This window comes from Vanellus vanellus (genome assembly GCF_965231255.1).
Source record: "Vanellus vanellus genome assembly, chromosome: 1".
Classification (NCBI taxonomy): domain Eukaryota; kingdom Metazoa; phylum Chordata; class Aves; order Charadriiformes; family Charadriidae; genus Vanellus; species Vanellus vanellus.
In genome coordinates this window covers 89,653,541-89,667,274 of record NC_138905.1, presented here as the reverse complement: position 1 = coordinate 89,667,274, position 13,734 = coordinate 89,653,541, and the positions used below count along the sequence as shown (strand labels likewise).

Here is a 13,734-nt window from a genome sequence, read left to right as displayed (position 1 = left end):
TGTTCCTCTTTCCCTGTTACTTCTGAATTAGGCCCAAAGTTTTGAATGCCAAAACTCTACACTGGATTAACCTGTATGTGAAAGACGAAGGAAGTGTGGAAGAAAAAAATGTAAAAGGAAAAGGAATGTATGCATGTGTAATTACAACGTACAGCATATCTTTTTTTAATTTTCAGCTTTTTATATCACCTCCTAGAGTCCTCATGTTAAGTTATACATACTTTGCATTTCCTAATACTCATTCACTAGTAATCATCTAATTAACCTCATGCATCACTTTTGATTTCACCCTGTGGTTGCTACTGACTTTGTAAAGACTCGGCTGCCACCACAACTCACAAGAGCCTGTATTCAGAAAGGTATTTAAGCATGTCTTCAGTATTTTATGTCTATAAAATATATTTGATGTCATGACCGCAGAACAGTTTTCTAGTACATACTTTTCTACAGATATTGCTTTTAAGAGTTGCTTAAATAAACTGTTACTGTTGTCATACAAAATAGCTAGCTTATGTCTTTATCTAGTATTCCTACATAGATACTCAATGTACAGACTATACAATACTTGAAAATTCAGTAATTTGTACAAGGATGAAAAATCACAGCCATGCAATAGTAAATGATATAGTAAAATAAATAGTCGATTCAAATTTTTCAGGAGTAATGTAAACAGAAAGATTTTTACCAGAGCCTCTTGGAGATTTCCCACTAAGCTTCTTTTCCACAAGGAAGAGTTGTCTCAGCTGTCTTGCAAACCTGGCTGGATTATCCCAAGGGATATAAGACAATTCAGAATCACCTCCAACCACAGATCCAGAGCTCTCCAGGAGACCAGAGTCACTCAGCCTAGTCAGCCTCAGGCTTTCAAAAGTAAACACTCTGAAGGCTCTTTCTACTTCAGCCCAAGTCAGAAGTTCTATAAAAGAATTATGATCATTAACTGAAAATGTCCTTATGGCTCAGCAGAAGATAAATAGAAGACTATGTAAGTGTATTGTTCTTGGCAACTCTGCAAAAGCCAACAACAATTTCCTTAATGGTATTGGATCAAATTATGTGAGCCACATTTTACACTGCATTCGAAGTTGAATGCTTCTAAACTGCAAAATGATACACCTAATTATTAGTCCAAATTAAATGAAGTGCTTCATACATCTGAATACCTCCTGGGTCATTAACTTTATGTAAATTACGCTGATTTTAAAATACGGAATAGAATTTATCAAACCGGTTAACAACTAGCTATTTTCAGTTCATGAAAAGGCTTCCGTTATCATACACTTTCTTATTATCTGTAGCTTTTCAAACCAATTATCAAATGTTTTTTCCTCTCCAGACAGAATTTTAAGCACAGAAGTATGCAAGGTGCAAAGGCAATAATAAATCCCATTTATGGTTGTAAGCATCTGTGTCTATATAACAATGATAATCATGAGGACTGAACTTCAGGACAAGTAGTGTAGTGCCCAAATTATACAACAGTGTGTTCAGTTTTAAATGTTTTCTCTTTACAGTAGTTAAACACCCAAGCATGTCACGCATCTTGAAAATGTTGGATATCTCATCTCCTGTTCAAATCAATCACCTTCTTGATAGAAGTGAAGACATTCCTAGCTAAGTTAACAGTTGGGAGAGTTTGGCAGTATCGTATGGTCCAGTGAAGACCATCAAATTTCATACCCGTCAGCTGGAATGACACAGCAATACAGAATACCTTAATAGCTTAGTGTCCAAAATGAACATACCAACAACTAGAAACAATGCAGCGAGTGTAAATTAATCCAACACAAGGGATTACGGGACTGAATAGCTGGGAAAGTACCTTCAAATCCTGTGCCTTATATGATGGCATAAATGTAACCAAAGGGATTTGGATGTTTATATTTCTTAGTAGTCTAGAGTAAACTTTTGAAACTACCTAAAGGTATTTCTGTAATCTCTGGGATTGTTTCACAGTGTACATCATGGTGGTATGCACACCCCAAGAAAAGGTAACAGCAGAAGGGATTATGGTTGAAGAAGTGAATGTATTCTTGGTTTGATAGAGAAGCTATTTCATTATTAACACCAACAGCTTACACAGAATAAATTCTGAAAACTATTTACTGTCCAATAACAATCTTCTACCTAAGATACACGTGCTCCTCCACCAAAAGGGTGTTGGTAAGCAAACATACAATTTACTTCAGTGTCTCCCAAAATGCATTCTATCCCCTAGGATCAAAATAGCAATTTATAAAACCATTTTTTTTCCTCAGATTTAGCAAGTGTTTGTATGTTTGTGAACATAAATAAATAAATGAGTTCTACCATACTTCCAGCTCTTACTCATGCAGTATTTAATACTTGTATAGCTGTCCCCATTAACCATGAAACTGATGTCTAAAGTTAACCCTAACTTGTATAGGAGGCTAAGGTTTGAAAATGGGAAATGCTGCAAAGGTTTTAGACAGCTGAAAAAACTTGTCCCCAAATTCCTGCTATTTAATAGGATCATCAACCAGAAGAAAAAGACAGAAGTTATATCAATGACAAAGAAAATCACTTTACCACTGGTACAATAATGCATGAGCTCATGAACTCTGGCCAAGCGTTTAGTGTTGTTTTCAGTTGAAGAAAGGGTGAAATGGATAAGTTCTGCAAGAGGCAGTTTATCCATCATTTCACGTTCAATCTTTTCTGGATTTAAGTTCTCCTGGACCTGGAACAAAACCCAAAGTACAACAGTTAAACTTGCACACCAGTGGATTTCTAAAAATTACGTTTGCATAAAGAAGTCTTTTTATAGCAAAAGACATAAGCATGGGCTTAAGTCAGTTGGACGTAAACTTAAACTTGAGCATGTGCTCACAGTATGTTTTTGAATCATGGTGTCAGACATTTTAGGCAGAAAAAATGAGATACATAAGAGAATAACAGACAGCATAATAACAGACACTTGTTAGAAGATATTTGCTTGTGCTAGCTAGACTAAAAAATTATGGAATACAGAAATATGTATTGATCATTCAGGATAGGCAGCAGGTACCTCCCACATATCTTTCAGATGGTCTGTGCTACTTCTCGTTGTACTGAAGTCTGTAAACTCATTGATCAGCCTGTGACAGCAGCATCCCTATATATTTAAGGATTTACCTCTTAAGACTTACTGGTATTTTTCAGCTCCACTCTTTTTAGTATCACACACTTACAGTACCTTTTTCTTTGACCATGTCTTCCAAATCTTTTTCTTCTACCCACCCTTCAAACATTGTGCTATATCCTGAATTTCCTCTCCAGCAAGTACATCATACACATCAAGTGTATGCCTGCTAAGAGCGTCTTTCTCGGTGATTGCTCAGTCCTGCCTTCTGCTCGAATACCTCCAATGTGTCAAGCTCGATTTGTTTCTGAATATTGCTTTAAGTAATGGTTGCCAAAGTATTGCACAGACAATTTGTAATTCATGAAGCCAGGCAGACACACCTTAGCTGTGAAATCCAGAACTGTATTATCATTTGTATTACCTTCAGAGTATTTCCAAAGTTTAATTGTAAAACTACACCTTGGCTTTGGAAAAAAATGATAAATTCACAGTGGTTTTTTGGTTCAGAAAGTCTAGGAACTGTTACTTTGCAACAATCCCAAACCTTGCAGTCTCTGAACCTTTCTGCCTTTGTTAGAATTTGGCAATGTCTTGGTTATACACTATGTTCCAACTTTTTAGCCAACCTGAACACACTTTTTGTACTCACTAACAAACTCTGTATCTTTTCTAACTTCTCTACATCTTAGTATTTAATCTAGTCTACATGTCAAATCACCATTATCAAGTTAGCAACTAATTTCCCACAGTTTCATCAGTGTTTGATTACAGTAAATCAACAGAATTCTGTAATATCTCTCATCTATGCCAAAGGCTAAACATTCTTATTAATAATGCAAACAGATCACTGAAATCAAAATAATGCTCTATGTTTATGATGTGTCCTCTGTCAGCAGCAGTTATTCATTGCTTCTTAAGGAGACTAAACACATTAGTGTGTCTATCTCAGTAGGAAAAAACTAGGCTATACTGTTCTGCTTTGTAAAAACACCACTACATCCTTTCCAGTGCAGTGAGTATTCACTGCCTGTGGACTTTAGAACTGTTTATATATGACAGGTAGCACTATACCTTAAGCAGGTGCAACCGCTGAGCCAGGGTATCATGGTAGTTAAATAAGAGAGGGTATGTGGGGCTGACAGTCTTTCTTTCCCGGTATTTAGGAGAAAAGTATTCATACAGATCCTGTTAAAAAAGAAAGATGTATTAAGCCCCAATAATCAGATTTATTTTTTCATTTTAGGAAATGAACAAAAGACAACACAAACCTTTTTTTCACTCTTCGAAAGTGAAAGAGAAGGAAGGACAGAGGCTATATGATCTGCAATGGTATGATGTAGCCCATCTGACCGAGGCTCTGGTACCACCAGACTAGGTGGTGTAAGGTTTTCTTCACTTGCAATAACCTGGCAAGCATGATATATGTTAGCTTTCATGACAGTATGACTGCTGCTTTACTTCATTAAAACTACCAAGCAGACCCTGCTATAAGCTAAACACACATCCATAAATTTTGTCAGGAAAGAAAACTGTCATTTTTTTCTACAAGTATCAAAAATGCAATTATCTATGTTAGTTCCTGCCCCAAACAATGATTATGGAAAACTGAATTAAATGCTTTCTCTTATTATTCACTTTTGGAAGGATGAGAATAAAAATATTTCCAACTTGAAATGTTAGGAATTGTTAATGAACACAGATAATTAAAAACTGATTATGCATCAGGCATTGAACCTTACTTTGAGTATTTTTGCCTGAGTCTACTTTCAGACTAAATTGTAAAAAGTAAAAAAAAAAAAAAGTGCTGAGATTTTATTTCTGAAAGAAGGACAATTTCCAAATCATACTGTGGGTCTCTGCTAACTCATATATTATGCTTGAACTCAACAGAAGTCAGATCTGTCTAGCACTAGCATCAATATAGGCCATTTCTATGTTAGGCTTGCCCCAAGACCTTTGTACTGAGTAAACCAGTAGAAGTTCAGTATCAATAACATTGCTGCAGGATGTGAAAACTTGTTATTGACTTAGCTAAGAAATTACACCTTTTTCCTCATTTGAGTGTATTGGATCTGTAGTCTTGAAAAAAATAATTTTGGAATAACACAGTATATACAGGGTAAGTGCACAATACAAAAGAAAACCAAAGATGTCACTTCTGAGTTGTTATTGCTTTGTATTGAACCTCCTTGGCCAGTGCCTCCAGGCACAGTCTCTTATTTTAGGCTAAAACAGATGGATTCATTGATTTTGGACCAATACATTATACCAGGTCTAAGCCGAATTAGCCACAGGAATTACAAAGAGGATATTCCCACCTGTTCCAACAAGCAGTTCAGCATTAAGGGTACAGAAAAGTATTCCTCAGGAATCTGACTCAGCAAGTCATTGTAATACCTCATGTCCACAGAAGCAGCCAAAAAAGAAGCTTCTTCCTCTGTTGTAATGAAAGATAAAACATTAAGATCAACTTCTTCAGAAATGACAATTTATATTACCAACCGGTTCAACCTTCAGACAATTTTTCTTAAAAAAGACTAACAAAGTCCATTACTGTAGAGCTCTTAAATCTGACCGTGACTAGGAATAGATAGAAACAGTGATTTTCTAAAGATCTTAGTTATCACCACTGCAATTTCCAGAGACCTTCACAACGTATTCACCAAGAAACTACTCTCTCAACACCAAATCACATCTTCACCTTACCATGCAAATAATTTCAAGGATTTGTGTTGTCAGATGAATGAATGGTATGACAGAGTGAACAGCTACAAATGAGCACTTTAATCCTTTAGACATACCCTGTGACAAATTCACTGTTGGCAGAATTTCTTCTGCTTGCCCTTTTTTCTTTGAAGGTGTAATCTGTGCGGCTGGTTGTACCTAAAGGCACAAAAATAAAGATAAAAAACCTCAGAAACAGTAGAACAAATGAGGATTGCACAAACAGGTGGGAGAAATTAATTTCATTTATCTTTGGTTACTTACCCCAGAGCAGATGCTAAACTTATAAATGGTTGGTATTAGGGGAGAGAAACCCCACCTAACTCTGAATGGAACAAGTAGTAAGAATGTAGTTTTATGAATGTTTTAAATGAGCATTCAGCAGTAGTGCTACTGATGGAACAAGCCCATTTTTTCCCTGCCACTAGTATATGTCCTAATAAGCCACTTTCTTCTGCCCACTTAAACTTTTGTCTACCATGAATAAAATAAAGAAACTAATAATCTTTTTTTGATAGTTCACAGATCTGCAACAAGACTCAGTAGCTCTGTGCAGGCATATTGAGTTTTCAGACACAAGTAGGTGCCATCAGAAGCTATTTAAGGAATTTCTACACCTGTGATACTTTATGCCTGTGTGATACTTCAAATTTTTCTTTTTCTGTTTTCCCAATGCTCAGCTATTTTTTCCCCATTCGAGTTTTTAAATGCTGAACACAAAAATCCCAATTTCTTTCACAGAAAATTACCCATGGAGTGAGGGCCCAAGGTGAATTTTTAAGTGCAGAATTAAAGACAGCCAATTCTAGCCTATAAATAGTTATTCTCCACAAGAAGAGAAGGATCCTTGCCTCAGTTACAGGTGGTTGTGTTGATTTGCTCTCTGATAACGCAGGCACATTAATAAACTTGGTGTTTTCCAAGTAGTTAGAATGCTGTCTTCTCCAGTCCAGGCAGTCATACATGAAACAAGCAATGCTTTCAAACAGCACAGTTCCAAACGCAAGCTATGATAGAAAATCATATACAAAAGATGAAATTTGCATACAAAAGTGTCATGTAACCTAGCCACATGGCTCTCTAACCAGCAGATCTACAACTGTTTAAAAATCTTCCAAGGGATTTTTTTTTCCACTAATTCAAAATGTTTTATAGAGTTATTCTAAAAAGCAAGGTTTCCTTATTTTTATTTGCCTAAATACTGCCATAGTATGGACTGTGTATTGCTTAACTGCTTTAGTTGTTATAAAGTCTAACTTGTCTTAACAGTAACCAGTCAAGGTCTGCTCTCTTGCAACTGGAATTTAGGTTAGTTTTTTGAATGGGAAAAAATGAGAGAGATTAAATAATTGTTTTATATCATGTGTGCATGTTTCTACTGGTGATCAACCTGCAGCATATCTGCAAGGTCAAACATTCTCCTGCCTTAGAAGGATAAAAAATAAAAACGCAACCAAGAAACAATGTCATCTCATTAGTTTGTTTCTTTCTGTTGCCCTTTTAAGACAAAGAAAGCCTCAAGAACTGAACTCTGAATTCCACAGCTGTGCAAGCAAAGGAATGTCATCACACCGCCTGAATGTCCAAAGGGAGCGTGCTGTATCTGCAGAAGTCTCACAAGGAAAGAGTCAAGGTTCTTGAGGTGATGTACTGTGGTTTTCACTGAAGCTTGAGAGCAATAAAAGGAATAATAGCAACTGCTATTTTATGTGTGAAATGTTTTTGTACAAATACCAAAACCCTACCTGAGGCCGCATGCCACACTTACATTTCAGTGGCTTTAATGGACGTATTCTTACCCTGTACATCCTAGGCATTGTGCAAAACATGAAATTATTATAATTTTTAGACAATTTCTTTCAACGGTCCTTTTTTGAGTGATTCTTTCACTTTTGTGAAAGTAGGGGAAGTCTCTTGTATTAAGAAGCTTGCCTCTAAGAGGAGGCTATCAACACTGGATGTCTCATTTTTAAGTTTCCTAAAGTAAAACATGAAGCACAACTGTCATTAAACACTAACTATATTAACTGACCTTTAGGAAGTATTAAGCATCTGCCTTCTTCAACTCAGACCCTCTGTATGGCACTTCAAAACAAGCACCCCAAATGACTCTTCAGTTATAAAATACTTGTCTCTGTTTTCAGAACATTTAAATACTAGAGGGAGAGAATTTCTATTTGTGATAAGAGAATTTTCATAGTTAATATTCTTGCACCTTTGCTTTTCCAATTCAATACTCTTCTGAAGAATGGGCTAGTATAAAAACCTTCTGTTCATATATTACTCAAGAGAGATCACTAGGCACTGGAAAAGTTTAATTAAACTATTGGAGTGTTTTGTAAGCACAGTCTTTCAAACGAAAAAAGATACTTTACAAAGTTACAAGTAACAGAACCTGGCACTACTCAATGGGACACATGCAAAGTTTAATATAATTACAATTTTGTGATTCAATTTGCTTGCTCTCTCCTCTTCTCAGGACAGACACAGATGCTTGTCAAAAGTTTTCTGAGTCTAACCATTAGTGACTCTTGAATAATGAAAAATATTTTTGAAAGTATTTTCCTTTCTAAAAATCTGAAAACTGGAGACTATTTGCTGTATGTAATACTCTATCATTTTTATATTAACGTCTAAAAATTTGTCACAATAGTTTTCCTTCTGTGGATCTTGGACTTCAGAGATGCAGCAAGCTAGGACTTGGAGACTCTCCAGCCAGTCCACCAGAACAGGCTTATTCTATCCAGCTATGATTTCACAACTTATATCCTTCCCATGCGTTTCTTTGAAAACTTACAAATGTTCCTACTTCTTTTGAGCTCTGCTGAATTCTGAGATATGGAAGAATGTGAAATTACAACTAAAAGCTGCTGAAACACTTTCAGTGACAGATAATTTTTCTTTTATTTCAGCTATAATATAGCTGCTCACAGGATATTCACAAGTAGCAATAGTCCCCTATAAGATGTGATTATGGGGAAGACATACAAGATAAACTTCTTTCCCAAAATAGGCTTCATATTTTAAGATTACTTATCATTATACCCTTGATCTAATGTTGTAAGTAGCAAGCCTACACATTTCCACAATTGAGGCATTTTTAGTGAACACCTTGGAAACCACTGTGGATTTAGCCAAACTTGGTTCTGATCCCTTCAGGATCAAGGGTACTTCCTAGCTCACCAGATTGTTTATACACAGGATTTATTGCACTATAAATGTTAGGAGGATGTAGCCTGTCCTTTAACCTTAATAATATAGACCACAAATACTGTAAGTTAAATTGTGGCATGTCGATTTATTTTGCTTTAGCAGTTTGTATTTTTTACTGCTGCTATTGTGGATTGAAAACCACTGGACCCTTTTACCTCACTACACTTGAGAGCCTAGGCTGGAAAAAATTTCTAATGGTTCACTTTCTCTTGCAGTGCCTGGTAATAGTCCTGACCCATCAGGCTATAATGAGTAAGAAGCCAGAGTCATGTTTCAGGCTGGACAATAAGAAGCAATACTGGGTCTGCTAAAACAACTATCAAAAAGCATTCTTGCATTCATTTTAATTTTTTCTCATGGGACTGTTCTGTGATACAGTAAGTAGACCTGCTGTTATGAGGACAAAAATATAACTTTTGTGTTAATTCATACAGACATCTGACTCTCTAACGAGCTCCAAATTGGGTCTATGTAGAGATGCTGAATAAATTTAATACGTCAAATTGTTTTAAAACTCTGTTAGTGAGGCCTACAATATTAAGAAACTCCAAGACAAGTATTTTTATTCAAAGGACTCCTTGTGAATACATGCTGAATAAAGCTGTTGGATAAATGGGAAATAATTTTTGTTCTAGATTACAAATATACTAACTACTTTGGTTCGGTTTCATAGAAGACTAAGCTAAAATTCGTGTCATTTCTAAATTGGTCTTAAATGATACAAACCCCAAAGCATGCCATGCATTGTGAAAGCAGAGTCTACTGACCAGCATTTCTCTATCGGACCAATCAGGGGGAAAGGCACTCTCCTTAACTAGGTGATGAAGTCTGGCAACATCAAAGAGACTTGATCCATGCTTTCCACTGTTCAGAACTGGCTCCAGGTATTTCCAAAACGTTTCGAGGTTTTTGATAGCTTCATCTTTCTTTCTTTTCTCTGCTTCTACGACTGAAATGTGTAAGTATTCAATAAGTCATGGTAAAATGTCTTTTACACAAAGCACAAATCATATATTAGTCTTCCCTAAATACTGTTGAAATACTCCCATCCCCAGAGTCTCAGCAAAAATCTGACCCCCAAATTTGGGATCAAAAAACTCCAGGAAGAGAAAGTCTCAGTAAAACATGGTAGTTCTTTCAGAAAAAACAAACAAAACCCCAAACCCACACCCCAGAACCAAACCCACACCCCTACATCTCTCCCCCAACAGCAGTAAGTGTCTGAAACCTAGGAAATATAAAAAACCCAGGTTGCGTTTTTCCAAAGCCGCCAGCAGATACCTTGGTGAACCTGTTCTTTAAGTATAGAGTAAGCAAGTCTTATTATCACAATTTTATTGGTGTAGAAATTGAGGCAAAAGGAGATTAAGGTACAGTATGACAAAGAATAGTGAGCCTAGAAGTTGTATGGTTTCCATTTGTACTGCACAGTAATGATCAATTTTCAAAGATGCTCTAGCTACAGCAAAACAAAAAGTTCTCTCTTAATGCCAATCACACTCTGTAATCACACATGTAATCACACTCTGGAATCTAATATCGACCATACTTTTTTAGTTATTTTAGCTTATTTTAAGAGATGTAAGGATGCTAAACCTGCAGTGACTTGAATTCATTTGGACTTACGGGTGCTCAGCACTTCTAAAACCTAAGTATGGAGGCCAAATACCTCATTTGTGTAATTCCAGTGGCCCCATGGGTTTAAAACAAAACACCTCAGTGAGGCTGTGGACTCTTCAAAAAATGTTTGACCTCCGTAACGTTTTCCAAGTTATACATGCCTCCTGTAGCAGCCATCAGAAATGTTTGCCAATTAACTTATAAAATGGTTTTATCATGGTATGGAAGGTATGTCCCATTAAGTGACTCTAGAAACTGGGTAGAAGACCTGGGAACTCTTTGCCAAAAGATTGTGTAGGTATGCCATTCTCATGAGTTCGAGGGAAAACTAAGTAAGTACTTAGAAAACAAACAAACTAAATTTGTTGAGGTTTACTAAAAAGACAAAACACACCAGGATCAGGAAAATCCACTGACTTAAAAATAACTGATGGCTAGGTGATATATGTGTTGAGAAGTTTCATATGTGCTTTACTTACTACTCTTTTCCTTTTCCTTCCATTCCTTTCCTTTACTCTTCCTTGGGCATTAGTTTACAAGCACTTCTGGAGATCGACCATTGGTCTAGATGGTCCCTTGATCTTAAACTGTTCTATACTCCTAACAACTCAGCTACAAGACCATCCTTTCCTCTTTGTTTTTCATCTTCTCATGAAAGCTATCCTCTAATTCAGGACAACACCTCACCCATGGCAATGTTCCCCTAAAAAAATCAGCTTTGAAAGCACATCTATGCAGCATAACAGCATCTAGAGCTGCTCAGCCAATGGATTAATCTCTGCATTTTTGAATGAAAGGTGAATGACACTGTGCTAATAACATTGTAGGCAGAAATTCCTGTTTTACAATAGAATAATAATAATAACATTTTACTAACTCTGCTCCATAGTTTAATAACAAAAAACACACAAAAATGCATATGACACTTAAGTTTCCCCTTTCATGGAAACATCATGGTTAGCCAGCATCAATTATTAGATGTTCTGCCCTTGACTACTACCTCCCCTCTTCATTCTTTTGCCTGCAATCCTAAGACTTTTCTTTCCTAAAGTATATTTTCATAATGTAAACCCCATCAAAAGGAATTGAAGTTTTCACGAGTAACCCCAAAAGAAGGTGCAGGAGCTGGGAGAAATTGCCAATACAGAAGAGGTTTGGCACAACCCCAGAGAGGAACTGAATTACCTTGAAGTCTTCAGTAATAGAACCAAGACAGTACCCAGCAGTACACTACATGATTTTGGAAAAACACCACCAGAAAAAAAATCTGTTATCATCATATAACAGTGGAAGAAAAGCATCTAGTATATACTAATTCAATGCATAGTGATTTTGAACCAGAAAACAGAAATCCTAGAATCACTATAATGTGTCGGGTCACATGTTTCCAGCAGAAATGGAGAAAAATGAATTCCATTTATTCAGGCTGAAAGACTGGTCTGAGTTCTCTCATTAGCTATCAGAAAAGCTGAATTAGCAGCTACGAGAGTGATTAGAGGAACAGAAAAGTAACCATATGAAAGGGTACTAACAGTGCTTGACTTGGTAACTTCACAAAATGAAAGCCATTAGGGGATGCAAACACCTGGGAAGGAAAAGAACATGAAAGCTGTGGTCTCCAATCTGTGATTCATGTGTATTCATGCTAAGAACAGAACAACAACAACAGAAACACTATAACATAATTGCATTTACAGGTTAATCATAGAATGGTTTAGGTTGGAAGGGACCTTAAAAGATCATCTGGTTCCAAGCCCCCTGCCACAGGCAGGGACACCTCCCACTACACCAGGTTGTTCAAAGCCCAATCCAGCCTGGCCATGAACACTTCCAGGGATGGGGCATCTACAGCTTCTCTGGGCAACCTGTTCCAGTGCCTCACCACCCTCAGAATGAAAAATTTCTTCCTGATTTCTCATCCAAATCTACCCTCTTTCAGATTGAAGCCATTACCCCTTGTCCTATCACTACATGCCCTTGTAAAAAGTAAAAGTCCCTCCACAGCTCTCCTGTAGGCCCCCTTTAGGTACTGGAAGGCTGCTATAAGGTCTCCCTGGAGCCTTCTCTTCTCCAGGCTGAACAACCCCAGCTCTTGCAACCTGTCTTCATAGGAGAGGTGCTCCAGCTTTCTGATCATTTTTGTGGCCCTTTTCTGGACTCACTCCAACAGGTCCATGTCCTTCTTATGTTGAGAGCTCCAAAGCTGGGCACAGTACTCCAGGTGGGGTCTCATGAGAGCGGAGTAGAGGGGTAGAATCACCTCCCTCAATCTGCTGGCCACACTGCTTTTGTTGCAGCCCAGGAGGCGGTTGTCTTTCTGAGCTGCAAGTGTACATTGCTGGCTCACGTTGAACTTCTCATCCACCAACACCCCCAAGTCCTTCTCTTCACGGCTGCTTGCAATCTATTCCCTGCCCAGCCTGTATTTGTGCTTGGGATTGCCACAACCCAGGTGCAGGACCTTGCAGTTGGCCTGGTTGAACCTCATGAGGTTTGCACAAGCCCACTTCTCAAGCTTGTCCAGGTCTCTCTGGATGGCATCCCTTCCCCCCAGCATGTCAACCGCGCCACACAGCTTTGCGTCAGTAGGCTCATAATAAACATATATTCTCATTCCTAGTGACCTGGCCTATTTCTAATTCTTAAATGCTTCCTTTTATCTGAGGTCCACAAAGCATGCATGGTTTAGCCAAACTGTTTTCTCACTATGCAGCCTATTGTTTCTTAGTAAGGAGGAAAACTGGCATTTCTACCTATAACACTACTTACATGAGATACTATCATCTACAATTATGTTTTTTCCCCCCTTTCCTTACAAATTTAACTTTCTAATTATCTAAGTTTACTAAGTCTTCCTGCTATTATAGATACAAGACAAAGAAAAGTTAATATTTGTGGAAACTTGTCCCAGCAGGTACTGTAAATAAAATGAAATTAAACAAACCGATGCTTTCTGCTCTCTGCACTTTCAACTATTTCCTAGTAAGACATTACCCTTAAATTTTACAAGTTCTAACAAAACTATAAGAAGCTGGAAATTATGTTTTCCTCTCATTCTCTTCCCGAGACAAGACTGCTCATCATACAAATTC

General features: G+C 37.3%; 1 protein-coding gene across 1 annotated transcript in view; it reads right to left on the bottom strand.

Annotated features, from left to right (window-relative positions):
- SPAG17 (sperm associated antigen 17) overlaps window positions 1-13,734 on the bottom strand; it is a gene marked incomplete at its 5' end in the record, with an annotated part of 116,281 nt that overhangs the window by 67,815 nt on the left and 34,732 nt on the right. Inside the window, 8 exons of the mRNA XM_082485761.1 lie at window positions 686-916; window positions 2,551-2,701; window positions 4,157-4,270; window positions 4,354-4,491; window positions 5,404-5,522; window positions 5,887-5,968; window positions 6,661-6,816; window positions 9,790-9,971. Coding sequence (XP_082341887.1) covers window positions 686-916; window positions 2,551-2,701; window positions 4,157-4,270; window positions 4,354-4,491; window positions 5,404-5,522; window positions 5,887-5,968; window positions 6,661-6,816; window positions 9,790-9,971 — 1,173 coding nt within the window. The remainder of the gene's footprint in view (window positions 1-685; window positions 917-2,550; window positions 2,702-4,156; window positions 4,271-4,353; window positions 4,492-5,403; window positions 5,523-5,886; window positions 5,969-6,660; window positions 6,817-9,789; window positions 9,972-13,734) is intronic.